The 21,289-nt window shown below is 43.0% G+C and overlaps 1 protein-coding gene across 1 annotated transcript in view; it reads left to right on the plus strand.

Moving 5' to 3' along the window:
• The window catches only part of LRRC74A (leucine rich repeat containing 74A), a 60,734-nt gene that overhangs the window by 22,591 nt on the left and 16,854 nt on the right, over nt 1–21,289 (plus strand). Inside the window, exons 6-13 of the mRNA XM_015418336.1 lie at nt 620–669; nt 3,503–3,584; nt 5,297–5,382; nt 6,319–6,513; nt 8,466–8,561; nt 10,434–10,577; nt 13,859–13,966; nt 16,894–16,979. Of these exons, the coding sequence (XP_015273822.1) occupies nt 620–669; nt 3,503–3,584; nt 5,297–5,382; nt 6,319–6,513; nt 8,466–8,561; nt 10,434–10,577; nt 13,859–13,966; nt 16,894–16,979 (847 nt within the window). The remainder of the gene's footprint in view (nt 1–619; nt 670–3,502; nt 3,585–5,296; nt 5,383–6,318; nt 6,514–8,465; nt 8,562–10,433; nt 10,578–13,858; nt 13,967–16,893; nt 16,980–21,289) is intronic.

Genomic DNA, 21,289 nt, shown 5'->3' on the forward strand with positions numbered 1-21,289 from the left:
TGTGTGTTTGGGATGGTGGGTTTCCACAGCTCCAGTAAGTTAAAGGAGCTCAGAGAACAGGTGTGGGAAACACCTTTGCTTGCAGCCTTGTTGAGCTGTTGCCAGTCATGCTAGGAAATAGAGAGCTTGATAGGCCAATGGACTCAGTAGAAAGCAGCTTCATGTGTCCATTCGTTGAATGTGTTAGGGATGTGAGCTGCAGACATTAACTATGAAAAGCAGCCATTCTGAAATAATGTTGTGGGCTACCAATGACTTTTTATTAGGACAACATAACATTAAAGCAAAGTAAATGAAGAACCATGTAACATTCCCCCATTCCAGCTCTGTGCTGGTTTTAGTGTATGATTACAGCTACGTTTGACTTCCCAGTTTTGCCAGTATCTAAAGGCAGCTTTACAAAATATTCCTACATGGATATTTTTTGCATACAAGCCATCGTGTAGTATAATGAGTAACAAAGAACTCTCTCTCCAATCATTTAATTGTACAAATGTATGGTGAAATAGATGCCTGTATTTTAAATGTTCTTGTACTTATGGCTTACTTACACAGAAGTGAAATAATCTTGTCTGAAACAGTCCCCCAGTCTTGTTAATATCCTCTTTTTCATCTTCAGGGAACAACTTTAGGGAAGAAGCAGCACCGTACTTTTCCGAATCATTAATGGTGAGTAGGTTGTCTACAGGAAAAACTGAAAAGTCAGGAACTATATATGCATAAGACCATAAGTCATGTAAAATGTATTTCTCTATTTCTCTATTTTTAAAAATATTTATTCCCTGCCTATCATAACACTTAATAATAATAATAATAATAATAATAATAATAATAATAATAATAATAATAATAATAATAATAATAATAATAATAATAATAATAATAATAATAATAATAATAATAATAATATCCCCCGCTTTTGCAGATTCCTGCCTGCCACCAGGCAACTGGCTGGCAGGGGAAACCCCAACTCCAAGCAGATGTTTCTGTGTGATATTGGCGATTTCGAAAGTGACATCATCGCATCACCGATGTCCCCACCCATCCCTGGAATGCCCCCCAAATCCCCCTACCGGCACAAGGTAGGCACCTGGCGACCCTACTATAGTGACCCTGGACTTCCTTGGTGATCTCCCATCCAAGTACTAACCAGAGCTGACCCTGCTTGTTTTCTGAGATCTGAGAAGATTGAGCTGGCCTAGGCCATCCAGGTCAGGGCAAAATACTACATCTATACAAATAATATTTACCTTAAAAAACATAGCTCTCAGTAAAACAGGTTACACTTTTCCCAGGCCTCATTTAAACAAGTTAAATCCCACACCCTAGAGTTTATGCCGCATTCAACATCCTCCTGACAGTGTTCAATAAGGCTCAGAGTTCAATAGACCACTGATCCACCAATGTGGTGCCTATGGGCACCATGATACCTACCTGTGTATTTTATGGTTCCCATTTGCCTTTTCCCCAAACAGGTAGCCAGTCCTAGCTGTCCTCCACTTCATTTGATCAGGAGGTGCTCCTGAAGACCTCCAGAGTCATAACCATCCCCATCATAATAGGATGCTTGGTTTAGAACCTCCCTACATTTTATAATTGCCCCAACTGGCAGCAATTTTGTGACTGGTCTCATTTCCCATGGCGGCTACTTTGTGGTGGTGCCCAGCTAGGGTTGCCAACTCCTGGGTGGGAATTCCTAGAGATCTGGGGTAGAACTTGGGGGGGCAGGGTTTGGGGCAGGGAGAGACCTTATTGGGGTATAATGACATAGAGGCCACCCTCTGAAGCAGCCATTTTCTCCAGGGGAACTGATCTCTGTCATCTGAAAATCACTTGTAATTCTGAGAGATCTCCAGGCCCCAGCTGGAGATTGGCAACCTTATTGCCCACTATCCTCTCTCAAACTTCTCAAAGTGCCAACAGGATCAACAAGTCTGAGAATCTTGGCACTACACTAATAGCTCAGTTAGGATGTGTTGGGGCAGAGATCTATAAATCTGGTGATGAGAGTCACACAAACTCTACAAGCGATCATACTCATCAGCTTTATCCCAAACCGTGACTCTGGCCCCTGGATGGCATGGCACTTCTCTAAGCCCATAAAGCTATTCTGGCTAACAGCCTTGTCTTCTAAGTACTGATAAAAAACATTGTGGTGTCCAGGCAGTGATGAGTAGTTCTGCTATTCTCCCTCCTTTTTAACAATGGGGTGGCTGCAGGGAGATCAAATCAGGAGTGTGGGTCCTGTGGTGGGACACAGCCTACTTAACTCTTGCCTTTCCTGCCGTTCATCTGTTCAAAGTCCCTCTGCCCAAAGTATGGGGGAAATTATTGGCAGGAAAGGCATGTGGAGGAGGTCACTTCTGAAGGGACAAACAATAAGGGAGGGAAGGGTTTAGCAGCACCAGCCCTACTGGTTCTCCACTCCAGGGCTTTTTCTTGATTGATTGATTGATCTGAACCTTTTTCTTCCCACTTTTCTCACATCTGATCCACTTTTCTTCTCACAAGAGAAAGGAGGAGGAAAGTGTAGGTTGCTGTGCCAGGACTCCTCTCAAGTACATGTACTCACAAAGACTGGTAATGCACAGTGCTAACAGCAAAGTGGGGTTTAAGAGCTGTGCTGCCTTTAAGGGTCAAAATACATTATATAGGCAACACAAATGTGGTTTAGAATGTGGTTTGTGGTGTGCCCAGTTCACGAATCATTTCCTCAGAACGCACTTTCCTAGGGGCACCTTCTTTGCAGGGCCTGAGATCCCCTGCAAGTCTGGTGTCTCTAGCTTGCACAGGATCTATTCTGTATATATATATATGTGTGTGTGTGTGTGTGTGTGTGTGTGTATATATATGTGTGTGTGTGTGTGTATATATGTGTGTGTGTGTATATATATATATGTGTGTGTGTGTGTATATATATATGTGTGTGTGTGTGTATATATATATGTGTGTGTGTGTGTATATATATATGTGTGTGTGTGTGTATATATATATGTGTGTGTGTGTGTATATATATATGTGTGTGTGTGTGTATATATATATGTGTGTGTGTGTATTTTTGCCAGCAGAAACAACTGTGGCAGTGACAAAAGTTGCATGAGACAGAAACTTGAGGGTGGCACCTCTCCCTTCACAGTATTTGGAGCTGTACATTCTTGCACTTATGTGACACAGACTGGGTGGCAACAGGGAACCTGGGATGCATCGACCTGTCCTGGCAGACATTTGTATATATAATTTTTATAGAAAAGTGGTGTTATAATTACATATCTAACATACCTGATGCCATGCCAACATGGGCAACCAGTGTGGTTGCATGCGTATACGACACCATTCTGGAGATGTTCTTATCCGTATCTCAGATGAGCTGGTTGATGTGTTCATCTCAAAGACAGTTGTCTGCACAGGCAGCAATGGCCACTGGATTCTGCCTTGTTACTGAATGGATCTTGGTCTGAGTACAGCAAATGAGTTCAGAGAATGTCACCGCTTCTCTCCACAGGGCAACTACAGAGTGATTGAGCTGGACCTCAGCCACAATGAGTTTGCTGAGAAGGGAGGAGAGCTTCTGGGACAGATGCTGGGTAACCTTGTTCATTCCTTCTACTGAGGCATCAGCCATCACTGCAAATGAGGAAATGTCTGGTCTAGACTGTGTTAGATGGGATTGCACTCCCAGTTAGTCTCACCCTTTGGGGCATGCTTCTGAATCTGTCCCTTTACCAGGATGCTCAGGTGATGGCGGTGGCCAGAAGTATGTTTTACCATCCTAGGTTAATTAATCAGAAGCACCTTTTTCTCAAAAAATAGCAACCTGACCAAAGTAAAGCATACTTTACTTAATCTGGATTAGACTATTGTGATGTTCTGTTCGTTTGGCTGCCTTGAAAGAATATTTGGAAACTACAACTGGTTCAGAACGTGGTGACCAGATGGATAACTTGGGGGCCAGCAGCACTCATGTAAATATTATTGCCTGCCAGTTTGCTTCCAAGTCCGTTTTAAATTCTGGATATGCGAAGGACCACTTACACCCATACGAACCCTGCCACACATTAAACCCTTTTTCAATGATTATATTGTGTGATCTGTGCTTAAGTCTCGGTGAGAAAATCAGGCTATAAATAAAGCAAATAATAAATATATTCTTCATGTGACTCCAACCATTGGCAGTTCAGTGGATGGTTGCTTAAGGGGGGGGGGCTTTATTCTGAGAGAACTCCAGGCCTTATCCCAGTCCCCATAGCAGCCATTTCGTGATGCTGCTGGGCTTGCGTGTTTCCAGTGAGAGGAGGTGTGTGGCTTAGTGGCAGAGTATCTGCATGGCATAGGTCTTGGGTTCAATCCCTGGCATCTCCAGTTAAAAAATCTGGAAGTAGGTGTTGTGAAACCCTCTGCCTGAGACCCTGGAGAGCTGCTGCCAGTCTGAGTAGACGATACTGACTTTGATGGACCAAGGGTCTGATTCAGTAGAAGGCAGCTTCATGTGTTCACAGTGCTTGTTTCTCACCGCCATTCCACATGGTAGCAGGAGAAACGTGTTTTAAAAGGCTGTCACACCAACAGCGTGACATCACTTTGGGAGGAAACCTAGAAGTGACTGTTGTGTCCGCGGAGAATCACTGGGACTACAGTTCCAGGTATTCCTTGCAGCGGCATCATGCCATTGCCAGTGGTCACCCCCTATGTCCCTTCTCTAGTCTCTTGAAGGTTGCGCTAGGTCATACCCACTTTGCAATCTCACAATTGTAAAAGTGTCCACAGGTACAAGGAGTGAAAATACTTCTCCATCAGCAATGGCTGAAGAACTCAGGAGTATGTATTCACTAGCATTTTCTTTTAAAACCATTTATGCGTGCCTTAGCAATTCTTCCACGCGGTTAACCCACTACACAACAGTGACATCAGTCCTCTCTAGGAATCACTGGGACTACAGTTCCAGGTATTCCTTGCAGTGGCATCATGCCATTGCCAGTGGTCACCCCTTATGTCCCTTCTCTAGTCTCCTGAAGGTTGCGCTAGGTCATGCCCATTTTGCAATCTCACATTTGTAAAAGTGTCCACAGGTACAAGGAGTGTGGAGGCACATGCACTAAAGTGAAAATACCTCCCCATCAGCAATGGCTGAAGAACTCAGGTGTATGTATTCACTAGCATTTTCTTTTAAAACCATATATTATAACACATGATTCTCAGATCATAACACTGACAACCCTCTTGCATGCCCTCGAAAAGACATTCCTTTCCCCCATCCAATTTTGCTTCCTCAGCAAGTTCCTCTGCTCCTTTTCTTCAGCCAACAACGAATCACTGGAGGTTCTGAAGCTGAGCTGGAATCATCTGCGGATGAAGGGGGCAGTAGCCCTCAGCGCTGGTCTCAGGGTAAGCATCTTCCCATGCTGAGACAGACAGAAAGCCCTGGGATCAAGAGAAGTCTGAGTGACGAGAGGCAGAACAGGACCGTAGAAGCAGGCCTGTGGTAGGGAACAGCAGCAAAACAAGGAGCTAGGCTGAGTGTTGTATGTGTAACAGAGAAATAAATAAAGACAATCCATGCCCAGGAAACAATAAAGGTCCACTTTTTTTTTTTTTAATTATTTTAAGTTTTCCAACTTTACATATAATCACGTTACAATTTCATACATTTGGGGGTTAAGTCAACCTCTTTCTTCGTACCATTTTATGGCTTTTTGCCATTTCAAGTTAAAGTGTTCTTCTGTTTTGCCCGCTAAAAACATATTGAGCTTGTCCATCTCGATTACTTCATAGAGGATGTTGGTCAGATCATCCTTACTCGGTAGTTTATCAGATTTCCAATTTTTAGCAATAGAAATCCTGGACATTGTAATAATATATACCACAATACATTTCTCATTAAATTTTAGCCCGTCAGGTGTAACATTCAATAGAAAGAGCTCTGGTATCAGCGCTAAATCTTTCCCTATGATTTCTTTTAACATCTGTTTAACAGTTTTCCAGAATTTTTGTATTTTTTCGCATTTCCACCATATGTGGAAGTACGTTCCTGTTGTGATCAGACAATGTGGTGACATATCAGGAGAATTTAGGTGCAGTTGGGAGGCTCCTGGTCTGTATGGATAAAATGTCTGAAAGGGGCTTAGAACATGCAGGATTTTCCAGCTCAGTTGGTGAGCCTGATTTTCAAGGCATCCTTAGAGCCCTCTTGTAGTGAATTGGGGTTACACCATCACTGCACCTGGACCTGGATCTTTGTGAGAGGGATGTCCATAGGAGAAAAGGTTTGCTGCATTGGTAGGCTGCTCTGTAGCAGTGTCAATTTCTCTTTGTATTCTCCAGACTAACGGAACACTGAAAGTACTTGATGTATCATGGAACGGTTTTGGAAATGAAGGTGCTTTGGCCCTTGGAGAAGCTCTCAAAGTCAACAGTGTGCTGGTTGAGCTAGACATCAGCAGCAACCACATCAACAATGAAGGGACGATAAAGCTGAGCAAGGGTTTAGAAGTCAATGGAAACCTTCGAGTCCTGAAGGTAGGCTGGTGTTTCCTGAGCTCAAGCCAATGAAAGCCTGCAGACTGGCAAAAGACAGACTGTGAGTGGCATTGTTTGTTTATATACTTACAGAATTTCAACACTTTCCCCCCAAAAAAGTGCCTGAAGTGGTTTACAAACTCTAACAAAAAGTCAAAAATGCATAAAGGAAAATAAAACTCACACATTATTTATTTATTTTTTAAAAATACAAATTTATGATCCACTGAAAAGAGGTGTAACAATAAAACTGCCTGACCATAAAACCACAAAGACCATCCAAACATTAAAAATGCAACGTGTTAGCTGGCTACAGTTTTATATCTTCATGTTAAGAAATATGAATATTGCTTCAAATGCCACTAGAAGGCTAGCTACGGCTCTCAGGTTCATGATATGTTTCCATGGTTACTTACAGAACCTATCAAGATTAGAATTTATGCCTTGGATTATACCGTGAGGAAACTGCAGGATTCTTAGGTACTGGGAACTGACTCAAAGAAAGGTGAAGGGGTAATGGGACTGGAGCAACCTGAATAGCCCAGATTAGTTTGAGCTTGTTAGAATTTAGAAACTAAGCAGGGTTGGCCACGATTAGTACTTGGCCGGGAGACCACCAAAGAAGTCAAGGGTTGCTATGCAGAGGAAGACAGTGTCAACCCACCTCTGCTCATCTGTTGCCTGGTCATAAGAACACAAGAAGAGCCCTCCTTGATCAGACCAGTGAATCAGTGATCCATTTAGTCCAGCATCCTGTCTCACACACAGTGGCCAACCAGTTCCCCATGAGGTCCAACAACAGGGCATAGAGACCAAGGCCTTACCTGATGTTGCCTCCTGGCACTAGTATCAGAGGCTGAGTGCCTCTGAATGTGGAGTGGCTAGTAGCCACTGATAGATCCATCTTCTGTGAATCTGTCTAATCCATTTTTAAAAATGTCTATGCCTGTGGCCATCACTACATCTTCTGGCAGCAAACTCCACATTTTAATCACTCACTGTGTAAAGAAGAATTTACTTTTGTCCATCCTGATTCTATTGCTTGCTCATCAGCTTCATTGGATGCCCTTGAGTTCTAGTATTTTGAGAACAGGAGAGAAAGTTCTCTTTTTTCAACTCTCTCCACCCTATACATAATTTTGTGAACCTCAGTCAATCATGTTCCCTCTTAGTCATCTCTTTTCTAAACTGAAAGTACCTCTTCAGCCTTTCCTCAAGGGGAAGGTGCTCCAACCTCTGAATCATCTTGGTTGCCCTCTTCTGTATTTTTTCCAGCTCTGCAATGTTCTTTTTTGAGTGACCAGAGCTGCACACAGTATTCCAAAAGAGGCTGCACTTTGATCAAAGAGGATTCGTTGTTCTCTTTTTCACCAGTGGAGAAGTCAGTTGGATCCAGCCCCTTGTCTCTCTAGCACATGCATATAAGTGCCTATGCATGAACACTAAGGAACCATGTAGTATGAGCACTGCCAGCTCACATACAGCTGGTCCTGAGCTTTATCTTGAACTTTGGCTAATCTGATGTGGTACAGGAGCCAGTTTGGTGTAGTGGTTAAGTGCGCAGACTGTAATGTGGGAGAACCAAGTTTGATTCCCCACTCCTTCTCCACATGAAGTCTGCTGGGTGACCTTGGGCAAGCCATAGTTCTGTCAGAGCTGTTCTTGAAAGAGCAGTTTCTGTCAGAGCTCGCTTAGTCACACCTACCTCACAGGGTGTCTGTTGTGGGGAGGGGGAGGGGAAGGAGTTTGTAAACTGCTCTGAGACTCTGAGTGAAGGGTGTGGTATTAATCCAATGTCCTCCTCCTCCTCCTCCTCCTCCTGCTTTCCCAGTATAAATTTTATTAAATCATTGGAGGAGGAGCTATTGCAGAGGACATGAACTTGACTTCAGCAGTATGTTATGGTGATGTGGGGAGAATATTCAGCTAATTTTTTTTCTTTTATCTCACAGATGTCGCATAATCCCATGACAGTAGAAGGTGCCATTGCACTCCTCACATGCATCAGAAGGAATTCAAAAACCAGGATGGAAGAAATCAACATCTCAGTAAGATGATATGAGGGATGGAAGAGTTTTTATATAGAATAATACAGAGTTTCAGTTCACGTTTCTTGCTCAAAGAAAATTCTAAGCATATAGGAAGCCGTGATTAGTCAATTTTATATATCTTGTGTTTCCTCCAAATAATTCAGAGTGGCATATATGGCTCCTGCTTTACCTTCTCAACAATCCTGTGAGATGGGTTAATGTAAGGCTGCCAACCCCCAGGAGGTTGTATATCAAAATGAGAGCTCAAGGGAGGAGATTGTATCAATATAAAGACACTCCGTGAATGAATTACGAACAAAAGCAAAAAGATTATATTGTGCAAAACAATTCAAACAGCTTTAAATCTTTGTTAAAGTTCAACAAACCCTTATATATTCTTAAAGAACTAGGATCAAAAATTGTTGGTACTTTATTTCAGTGAGTATGTATGTGCTAACAACTGGGGATGTAGTAAATATGTTGTAATTTAGTGGATGTGACATAAAAGTATATTTTCAGTTTCACAGCTAAAGAGTACCAGCTATCTGAAGAAGCAAAATGTGAACGCAGCCGTGAAGCCAGCAGCTGCTGCTCATACAAGATGTAGAACCTTTGCTCTCCTGAAGTTTGTCTTTATACAAAGGATTTGTGGACTTTACTTGAGTTTTCCCTTTGTATCAAGTACTTTTTGATCCTAGCTCTTTAAGAATATATAAGGGTTTGTTGAACTTTAACAAAGATTTAAACTTAAAGAGCTAGGATCGAAAAGTACAACCTCCAGGTGGTGGGTGGAGGTCTTCTGGGAACTGATCTCCAGGCAATGGAGATCAGTTCATCTGGAGAAAATTGCCACTTTGGAAGGTGGAGTCTATGGCATTATACCCCATTGAAGTCCCTCCCCTCCCCAAGCCCCACCCCCCTCAGGCTTCATCCCCCAAAACTCCAGGTATTTCCCAACCTGCAGTTGACAACACCAGGTTAAGCTGAAAGTGTGGGACTGTCCTAAGGTCACTGTCAAGAGAGAAGCCCTGTTCAGAGGAAAGTTCCGCATAACATTTTTTCCCCTTGTCTGGTTCCTTAAGAACCAGTATCAGCCACACACACACACACCAGTAAACAGTTACCAGCCAAGGTAATCTCTCAGGCATCAAGCCTTGCTAATTAGTTCACTCAGTTCAGCTGGATGTGGATGGGAGGGGGGGGGACAGAGCTCATCCAGAATCTCCCTTGGAGACAGTCCAGTGATCGATGGACAAGAGTCAGGAGATCTATGGCCCATGTTTTTATAAAGTGTAGTCTATGCTGTTAGGCCTCATCCTAGTCCCTTTACCTTATTTCATCGCCATGTTCCTGTACGTGTTACCTAATATGCCTCATGTTACACCTATATGGAGGTATGCTGCTATATACTGGACTTAGTAAACCTATAAGAAACATCTATGCTGCAAAGACCTGTATCTAGAGAATTAGTTTTCTTGTTTCCTGTATATTTGGAACTGGAACTGTATTGCTTTCAAAATGTTTTTTTCTTTAATTTCCTTAATAAAAAACCCATTTCACCTTAAAGGTGCGTTGCTGTGAGTTACCAGGACAAATCCAGGGTAAACTTGGCTACATTATCACAAAGAGATTTGTTTCAGTGTCTCAGTTCAGAGACAGGGGAACAAATCTCTTGTACCAAGGTGGGTCAGTTTTTACAGTCACCCTGTGATCTTTAATGGCACAGTGGGGAGAGATCGGGGTCTCCCAAATCCTAGTCCAACATGCTAACTGCTCTACCACACAGGCTCACACTGAAGTGATCACAGGTTGTATATGTAAAAAGGTCAGAATTTTGGGGGGGGGTGCCTCCATGGGATCTAGCATCATCTGCTCTCTGCTCTGCTTTAGAATGTGCTGGTGAATGAAGGTTTCGTACGACTAGTGGATGTCATTTGTGAGGTACACCCTGAACTAGATGTCATCTATGGAGGGGTTGGGGGCCACATAACCAAGAAGCAAGAGCATCGTCCAGATCCTATGAAGTTGATACAGGTGAGGATGCCTTGGTTCTTCCAATGCCCAGACGTCTTCCTGCACGTGCACAGAGGGTGGAGCTTGTTTCTCTAAGAACATTACTGCTGAGTCAGGGTTTGGGAAAGATCAGTTGACATTTTCAGGGTGCGGTCATGGGGCGGGGGAAAGTGAGTATACTTTACTGGGGTCCAGGGAGGACCAAGCCAGGCTACAAGCCCATTGCCATGAAATGGAGTATTAATTTGATCTGAGAAAGAACAGATAATTTTCTATCTCTTGAGACATATGAGAATGAATACATGGAGCTGCCAGCCAGCAACTGGCAGGAGTCCAAGGGAGTGGGGTACCTTCTCTCTCTTTTCCTTCCTGGTTGTCAGCAAACCACAGTTTGTGATTTTAGCAAGGGTTGACAACCTCCAGGTAGGGCCTGGAGATCTCCCAGAATTACAGTGGATCTCCAGGTTAATGAGATCAATTCCTCTGGAGAAAACCGCTGCTTTGGAGGGTGGATTCCGTGACATTACACCCACTGAGTTCCATCCCTAAAACCCATCCTCCCCAGACTCCAGCCCTAAGATCTCTGGGTTTTCCAACCCGGAACTAGCAACCCTAATTTCAGCCAAACCAGCAAGTTCTAATTTGCAGTTCTAGGCAGAACTGGTTTGCTGTTCTGCTTCAGCAAAAAACTACAAATCATACTTTGTCTGCACTCAATGAAGTGCATGTTGGCACGATGCTCTAGCCCCCCCCCCCTCCAGGCTCTATGGTTTTGATACATATATTATAAACACACTGTGCTAATTTATGTATATATTTTTCAAGCAGTAAATTCTTTCCCATTTGGCTATGCACTGTGTGTATCAACAGTTCTCGGCTATTTGGTGTGTGCTGTTTTCATTGGATTCCACATTGTTAATTTATCTTACAACCCATGTCTGTATATATTATACCTCCATCTATTTTGCTTTGATCATGCCATAATAAAACAATTAACCCATGCATTACCACAATGGCTTTTGTCTTTTGGCTACTACAGTCAAGGAGTTTTCTTCTGGATTCTGGATTAATTTTGAAAGCATGCTATCTCCAGAAACCGCACCAGATGGTGCTGTTGTGTCAAAGAAAGTTTTTATTAGTATTATTTTATTTTTAGTGCAAACTGCTAAAGCCAGTAACTGAATTATATTTTCTGCAGCCACCTTTTCTGGTGCTTAAAATGATTAAAACTTTGTGCTAAAAAACAAAAATCAAAGTTTTGCACCTAGAAATTCTTCAGGCTATATAAACCGAAGACATTTGTTAATTGGCAGGGCACAGGCTCATGAAATGGTGATGGAAATCCTGCTCAAATCTTACTCTGGCTTCTAGATTTGACCAAGTAATGCTCAAACATTTTCACGGCTCTCTTTTTCAAGCCAAAGTATCAAATCTCAAAGGCCACATTCTGCACCCAGCTACTGCTGAATTTTGAAACACAAGCACTCAGAATACAAGTAGCAAGACTTTGCACCTGTGGCTTTAACCATCCCACTGCCCCGCAAAAATACTTACACACATATTGTATTCTTGGGTATGTTCATATGCCAAGGCATATTTCTGGACAGCCCTAGAACATCCAGAGCTTTGAAACACACTCAGACATAAGGCACAATTTTGCATTGATTCACCTTTTCCCTATTGCATATTGAGTAACTTTTACCTGTGTGGTTCCTTTACAAAGCTATAACTTAAAAAGAAAAGAGACAACAAAAACTGTATTTGAAACCCAAGATGTTCGACAACTAACATAAACTTTCATGAATTTTAATGGTAGACATCTAAAAATATCTAACTTTAATAGTTTCAAACATTTTTTATCTTGGGATATTTTTCTACCCCACAAATATCTTTCTCCATTGTGAGGTAAATGTTCTCCAGGTTATTGGGAAGGGTCATCAGGTTTTAGTGAAGGACTCTGTCTCTCCAGAGCACTTAAAAAGGTTCCTTGGGCCATTGTTTCCTTAAATAGTGCATCAGGTCACAAGAGATGCTTCCCCCCCCCAGTCATTCATTCAGTGATCTTCATACCTAAACTATAGAGCCTGGAGAGTAGGTTGGAACATAACAAACACTAGAACGACAATACCCATCAATTATTAAACAACCAGAATCAACAAAACTGCCCACCATTACAGTCATTTATTTATTTATTTATTTGTATGATGCCTTTCTATGCTTCTATGAAGAGTCAGTTTCGTGTAGTGGTTTAGAGTGGTGGACTCTAATCTGGAGAACCAGGTTTGATTCCCCACTCACATGAAGCCAGTTGGGTGACCTTGGGCTAGTCACAGTTCTTTCAGAGCTCTGTCGGCCCCTAAAAACAAGTCTAGCTCACCATGCACAACGCTAAAAGCTAGAACTTGTGGCTGCCACACAATCCTAGGATTTATTTATTTGTTTGTTTTATTTCTTCAAATCTATACCCTGCCCTCCCAGCCAGGGCCGACTCAGGATCTCCTGGCTATTCTACACACAATGCCATCCTATAATCAATTAATTAACGCTTCTATAATGGCCTTTCTACCCCATTGGTCCTCAAGGTGGCTAGCAAATCCATTTATAAACATATAACACATGAAAATTAAAATATGCAGTAAATTCTCAAAATAAGAACAGCCTAAAAAGAAAACAATAATAATCATATTTTCCCTCACATATCTTCATTGAGAGTTTAGCTTTAAAAAAAACCCCAGGACATACTCCCACATGCCTGCTGGAAAAGAACAGGTTTTAAAATTCTTGTAAAAGAGAAAAAAAAAGAACTGGCCTAGCGGACGTCTCTAGAGAGGGAGTTCTACAGAGGGTGCTGCCACCAAAAAGATCCTGCCTTTTATCCTGAGCAATATATTTGCAGCTAAAGAAGGACCATCAGAGCAAGGATTCACCTGGTGCATGAGGAGACAGAACCCCAGCATCTTTCCTTTGGCCCCACTTACAGCATGCCCCCCATGTGTACATAATTTCACCCTGTAACACAGTCCCATAAATCATGGGAGAGGGGAAAAAAATCTGTTTTATTTCCAAAATGAATTAAATAGATAAAAGGTTTTTCTCCAGGGAGCGCATATGGGATTTGAGGAACAGAAATTACAGTCTTTGTATCAGAACAGCAATGAATACTTCCTTACCTTAGTGGTGGACAAAGCTGGAAGACTGAGATAGATAGATAATGTTATCCTGGGGAAGGTGTGGGGAGTTGGGATTGGTTACTAAAGTGAGATTATTGACCAGTTTGCATTTCATTGTTTTTTAATCCCTAGAACTACTTGGATAAAAACAAGCTGAGACTCTGGGATTTCTTCAGGAAGATGGACAAAGAAGGCACCATGAAGATTACTGTGTCAGAATTTCGGAAAGCTATGATGCAGGTATGTCTCAGAGCGCTTAAAAGTGGCTTGAACAGTTCAACAGTCATGGCTTCCTGAAACAGCAATGCATATTCAGGAGGGTGCTGAGGACTGTGGGTTAGAAATCCCATCATTGTCCCAGAATTACCGGGTTATTTGGTTGGAAACCATGACAGAGCCAAAATACACTATATCAAATTCACATGTCAGGATTCTCAGGACACAGGTTTCTCATCTCTGAAAAGCTCTCAGCTTCTGCATTTAGCTACCAACAAAGTTCAGTGGAGGTAGAAGGTTGGGGCTTCCCTCTCACAGCATTTTTGCCAGAGGAAAGATCTTTGCTGTGGGCAGGCTCATATGAGAATATATCAGGTTGCCATCCTCCAGGTGATGACTGGGGATCTCCTGCTATTACAACTTATCTCCAGGTGACAGCTATAAGTTCACCTGGAGAAAATGGCCACTTTGGAAGGTGGACTCTATGGCATTATGCCCCAAACCCCACCCTCCTCAGGCTCCACCCCCAAAATCTCCAGGTATTTCCCAACTTGAAGCTGGCAACCTTAGTAGAGGATGGAGTCCCTTAGAACCCCTGGTCTCAAAGTATTAAGAGCTTAAAAGGAAAGAACCAGCACTTCAGTTGTGTGCTACAGTTAGAAATCCCATCATTGTCCCAGAATTAATGGGTTATTTGGTTGGAAACCATGACAGTTAGAGCCAAAATACACTACATCAAATTCACATGTCAGGAGTCTCAGGACACAGGTTCCATAAATCCTTGGCATTCTTTCAACACTGGTGAGATATATCCTCGGTAGCTAGTCCCTATCACACATCTTATCACTACAGTTTGAACCAGTTGACGTTTCTGAATAGTCTTTAAAGGCAGCCATATGTAGAGCACAGGGGTCCCTAGCGTGGTGCCCATGGATGCCATGGTGCCCACTGACACCTTTCTTGGCGCCTGCCAAGTGTTTTACAAAGTAAGTGAGGACAGGTGAGGCTTTTGCCCAGCAAGGCTTATGACTGGCCACTGGAGATTTGATTGACTATAGATTTTTTTAAAAAATGTTACTTTGGCAGGTGCTGCCACCACAGCACTGTGTGCTGAAGGTAAGCTGTAGCAGCCATTTTGTGTCTGGCTCTGCCTCCTGCAGCAGCCATTTTTGGCAGCCATTTTGTGACTGCACCCACCGTGCTGTGTCAGAATTCTAAAGGTGCTTGCAGGCTCAAGAAGGTTGGGGACCACTCGTATAGCAGATAGCAGTAATCTATGTTTGGCCAGGGCTTTTTTTTTTTTTTAAAGAGGTGCCGGAACTCTCAAGAGGAAAATGAAGTTTTCAATCTGTATGCTAAAAGCTCATGAACTTTAAAAACATTTTAAAAAGAATTTTGTTGAAGCTCTGTTCCAGCACGTTTCCCCAGAAAAAAAGTCCTAATGGTTGCCGTTTGCCACTTTCCTGTTCCTTGTTGGCACTCAGTCGGGTGGCAGGGGGAAAAGGTGTGTATAAAATGGAATCCCTCAACACTGCAATATCATGTCCACTTGTTTAACTGGAAGTGATTTCACTCACCACATTGTGGGATGCTCTAGGATCCATCCAAAACTCTGTGGTTTTTACCATAAAGTTTCAGATGAATCCCTGAGCATCCCATGGCACAGTGACCTTACTTCCACTTACACAGCCAGAAGTAACGTCATGGTGTTACAGGAGGCTGTTAGGTAAGTCCCACATCCAGCAGTCTCCTGAAGTTTGCCAGCTAAGGGTTGGCAACCCTACAGGAATCTAACCTGGATATGATCTGAGCATGGATCACTGCTAGCAGAGCATGGTCCAATATTGATTCTCTGGAAAGGCTACAGTTAGTGCACCAACCAAAACTGGTTACAGCTGTTACGTGCTACCAATGATATTTGACATTCCATCTGCAGAAATGGATCTGAAAACACCCACAAGCTCCAAACCTATTTCTTTATGGAACACAACCCACTCCAGAAGAGGCCAGATCCCTGCTCCACGATTAGCCCAATTATTGAGCAACAGCAGCTTAATTTCACTTGTGTAGACCTTCAGTTTATTGGCCCTCATCCAATCCATTACCATCTCCAGACACTCGTTCAGAACATCCACTGTCTCACCTCTGTTGCAAAGAAAAATACAGCAGTGTGTTATCAACATACTAATAATATCTCATTTCAGATGTCCAGAAGACAGCCTTATGCTGATGTTAAAATGAGTGGGAAAGAAAATGGAACCCCACAGCACAAGTGCCACCGGGTTCAGCCATTTCCCCAAATTACGCTGTGCACCATGGCCCCAATCCAAATTGAACCCACACATGGGGGACTTCCAGGTGCAGCCTGATCCAAAGTCTTCATGGCAGCCATGTGTCAACCACATGGACTTTGTAATAGGTGAACCAGGCCTGAGAGGTCCAAGAGAATCTACAGGGATAACCCCCCACATGTCTCCCTGGTAAAGGTTGTGATTTTATGACTGGTAATCACTTTGGTCAGGTGGGAATAGGCAGGATCTAAGTTTAAATAAACAAGGAGGTGCTAGAAGATTGTTGGAGAAAGTCTAGCAATGGGATTGGCAGTGGCACAGCTGGGTGCTGAAATGAGGGCTGATGACTTGCAGCCCCTAACATTCCAGGCGAATCATGGACATTGATAGGAAGCAATTGGGGCAGCCTAGGAAGCAGTGAGGAAGGCGAATAGGGGCAGGGTCTCTGCCTTGCATCACAGGACACTTTTGGTGTGTATAAGCCATGCTAAAGGAAGAGTTGTGTCAGGTGGGTCAGCCTGCAAAGGGTCTTTCACAGACATGGGGTAAGGAAGAGGAGACAGGCAGGCACTCTGACCCTGTAGCCTCCAGATAGTGGGGGAAATACTTAATCACCATTTCTGAATGGAAAGTAACAAAATGTTCTTCTTGTTTCCCAAGCAAACCAAGATCCCTCTGGACCGAATACAGGTTGGTGAACTGATACGCAAGCTCGACAGTGGCAGGACAGGGCAGGTAGACTACAGGTGAGCAAAAAAACAAACCATTATTTTCTTCTATTCTCTCTCTTCATTGTTCTTTTCCATTTTAAAATGAGCAGGTGGCAAGTGCCAACTCCAGTAAACCTTTTGAACCAGACTAGATCTTTGCATTTTCCTGTCTAGAATATTATTATTTGCTATATCTAGTAGTAAAAAGAGAGGTTCTTATTGAAAAAAGCAGCAAAACCAGGCCACCCCCAGACAGGAGAGAGGCTTCTGTGTATTTCAGGGGCTGCCGGGGCATATGGAGGAGAATACAGCTTTGTAAATTAACCAAAAGAATTAATTAAAAACTCCATAGTACCCTGATGAGGACTGAGTATACTCCATTAGGCAGGGAATTTGAGAGCACTAGGGAATCAGTTAAAGGAGGAAGAACAGGAAGAGTTAGGAAAATTAGTTAGCACGACCCCCTAAGAGCTTCTAGTATCTGGGAGGGGGAGATTGGGGGGATTTCACAATCATCTATTTTCAGTGCCTCCCACCACCCACGATTCACGAGAACTAAGTTTGTTCCCTTTAAATAGCAAAATTAAAGACTGAGTGTCTGTCATGAAGGGGCTCACTTCAGGGCACTCAGAAAAATCAAAAGACACCCCCCCCCCAGTCATGAGGTCTGAGCATGCTCTTGGAACACTAAGAGCAGTTGAAAGTCAGTCAAAGGGGAGGGGAACAACAGAGAGAGAGGCAGAAATTGGCCTGCTCAAAGGTCTAAAAGCTTATAGTACCCTAGAGGCTTCACACATATCATTTATATGTTGGGCGGTATCCAACCATCCACATACAGGAGGCACTTAGATTTTCCCGTACTATTGGAGCTCTTTCTGACCCCCCCCCCCCGAAAGACTATTCCTGGGGTCTCAGGATTCATGGTTAGGAACAGCTGAGAGGGTCAGCAGGCTGGAGCCAGGAGGGAGGACAAGGGCTGGAACCACCCATTCCCCTCTGAGGACCTGAACTGGGCTTCTGGAAGAGGAAGGAGGAGCTGTTTCAGCCCCTCGTCTCACTCACCCCACTGCCACCAACCCACACTGCTCATCCTCCATGTGTATTTATTTATTTGTTAAACTTCATTTCTACCCTGCCCTTCTACCCAGCAGGGACCTGAAGCAGCTTACATGGTTCTCCTTTCCTCCACTTTATCCTCACAACAACCCACTGAGACAAGTTAGACTGAGAGAGTCTGACCGGCCCAAGGTCACCCAGCAAACTTACTTGGCAGACTGAGGATTCCAACCAGATCCTAGTCCAGTGTTCTAACCACTGTACCACACTGCCTGTCTCTGGGACATGGGTCCTGCAGCCCTGAGATTGATCTTTGCATGGGTCAGGAAGAGCTGCAGCAATGAAGAGGAATCTGGGGGAAATTACCCCGTCCACACATGGAGTGATAGGATACTGCCTGTTGAGTCCTGGTCTTGTTCAGACTGCCCTCCCCATGACCAGCATAAGTTGGTTACCAGCTTGTGGCAAGTGAGTTAAGGGCATCCATTGTCATGGGCACTATTAATCCTTTGGAGCAAAGCACCACGGGTTAGGTCAGGTGCTTACAACAGTGTAGCATCCTGATAAGCCCAGTTTGGTCTCTGAGCTCATCAGGATTTGGGAGCTAAGCAGGGTGGGCCACGGTCAGTACTGAGATGGGAGACCACCGAGGAAGACTACACGGAGGAAGGCAATATGGACTAAAAGGCAACTTGAAAGCAAGCACTCTTCCCTTAGCTAACCTTCCTGTGCTCAGTGGTTAGTTTGTTTCAGGTGGTCTTTAATATGTCATTTGGTGGAAAGGGGAGAGTAATTTAGAAAAGTGGTTCTCTCTTTTTGTTGTTGTTATTATGAGCAATCCTCATTGGTTTTTCCCCCCCTTCATCTTTCAAATCAGTAATTTTAAAATTGAGGAGCCAGAACAGAAGCCTAAGGAGGAAAAGGAGAATAAAGAGGAAGAGCCTTAATCAGACCCAGAAGTCAGGTCAGCTGGTGAAAGATGCAAGGATAAGTGCTGGCAGGAAGCTCAGAAACATGCGTGTGTGTGTGTGGGGGGGGGGAGCCTGGAGGATGAGAGATGCCATTTGATGGTCTTGAATTCAGACAATAAACTGCACTGCAATACCTACTGGCTGCTATAACTCCAAGACAGGAAGACAAAATGGCCCTTTCCTTTCCACAACAAAGTCATGAATTTGTTTCCCTTGTGCACAAGGAATGTGCATTTGTTTCTCATGTGTGCAATGAGTGCACAGTTGCTTCTTCCTTGTTACACTTTGCTGGTACACCTTCCCTCAATGTTGCCTTTTAGCAACCAACGTTTTTTATCTAGGGAAAACATAATACTTTCCTCCTGACAGCTCATCTGTTGCTATTGTGGCTGTGCTGTTACCTGGAATGGGGCTGTGTGAGTCTCATGGACCTCTATGGAATTTCCTTTGATGGTTCTAGTAAGACACAATGTCCTTACCCGTGCTTATGCCATTTTGTGAAAGTCTTTTAATTTTCATCATCATTTTTTGCGTGAAGAGACATAAGACAAAACAGGAGTCCAATGGCAACTCCAGCAGCAACAGTCCTTAATCCAGTATAAGCTTTCACAGCCCAGAGCTCACTTCATCAAATGGATGGAAAATTCATGAGTGTGCCTAATGGATCAGCCAAAGTGAAGGCTGACTCCCAAAAACTTAGGCTGGAGTAAGTGTTGCTGTTCTTTAAGGTACCGCTACCATCCAGCTCCTGTTTCATTTTGCCTGTGCAGCTACCTATCTGGAATTATTATCATATATAAAGACAGATATCACAAGAGTAGCAGGAGCAGTTTCAGTGTTTTCTAAGCTGATGAGTGGGTTGTGGGTTTTTTTTTTTTTTGCTCTTTTCAAAGCCAGTTCTGCAAATGATGAATGACACATTCGGTAAAGAGCTCTGAGCACAGGGTCTTTTCTTCCTCAGCTGTTTTGCACGCGCCAACTAACTCAAAAAAGGAGATTAGTTGTGTTGCAAAATGCAGGTCGGTTCATTTCCAAAGGAACTGTTCTGTATTATGAAAGAGCTTTGCTTTGATGTAACAAGAGCAGCAGAGAACTGAAGCGATGTGATGATGACTTGTTTTGGATCGTCATTCATCAGCAATTTAAAGATGAACGGGGCTCTGGGTGGTTGAACTGCAGTCACTGGCCAATGGGCTGCTTTACTTGAATATTTGCTTACTTGCTTACTTAAATTATAGGCTGCCTTTCTCAAGACAGATGCATAAATATAAGATAAATATCATACACCAGTCAGATAGCATAAAACACGCAATCCACAGTGCAGCAGGAAAAAATTAACGAATTGGAAAAAAATGGGGGGGGGGGCAAAACAAATCCAGAAAGCAGGTTACAGAGGTGGAAGACAATGCAGTAAAAGGAAGGTGTACATATTCCTTGCAAAAGACTACAATCATACATTGTCCTCACATCTTCTCCATTTTATCCACACAACACCGTGAGGTAGGTTTGGATTAATATGTATTAACTGGCCCACTTAGGTCACCCAGCAAGCTTCCATGGCAGAGTAAGAATTTGAACCTGGATCTCCTAAATCCTGGTCTGACACTCTAACCACTATACAACTCTGGCTGTCAGTAAATGGTACAATGTTTGAATAACCCAGGGCAAAAAGCACACACACAAACCCTTAAATAATGAGAAAAATATTTATTCCAGTGTCAACAAATGCAACAAAATATCACATGTTTTAAAATGAATGCATCAGGGTAGCATTCTGATTTAGCTAGGTCAATGGCTTTGTAGCCTCTAATCCACTACTGCCCACCAGGTACACAGCAACCCTGCCAAGATAAAAGTAATAAATCAAGGCATAAAAGCAACACTTGAGGTAAGAAAGCAACTCTGTTTATGCAGAAATACTTATATGTAGTATTATTAATTTGTTGGCATTATTAATAGTCCACCTTCCGCACTGAGATTCAAGGTGATGAGTCAATGCAGTCAAACGGAAACAGTTTAAGAAGGAATGTGGCATATTAAAGAATGCAGAAATTACCTAACTGGATAATGCACACAGCAACAGATTGTACATACTATACACAGTACTATGATCCACATTCTTTTCCCTTTCATGAAAGCATTCTTTTTTAATTGTTCCATTATAATAAAGCCGTGTTATCTTTGTAAAAATGCTTTCAATTTTGTATAGTTTGAAAAATGTCAGGAGAGTGGAAGCTTCCTGACTTCATCAGGCAGGCCATTCTATAAGGTGTGGGCCCCAAGACAGAATGTGTATGTATGGGCAATTGTTGCATCAGG

This window comes from Gekko japonicus, unplaced genomic scaffold (genome assembly GCF_001447785.1).
Source record: "Gekko japonicus isolate JY-2015 unplaced genomic scaffold, Gekko_japonicus_V1.1 scaffold3, whole genome shotgun sequence".
NCBI lineage: Eukaryota > Metazoa > Chordata > Lepidosauria > Squamata > Gekkonidae > Gekko > Gekko japonicus.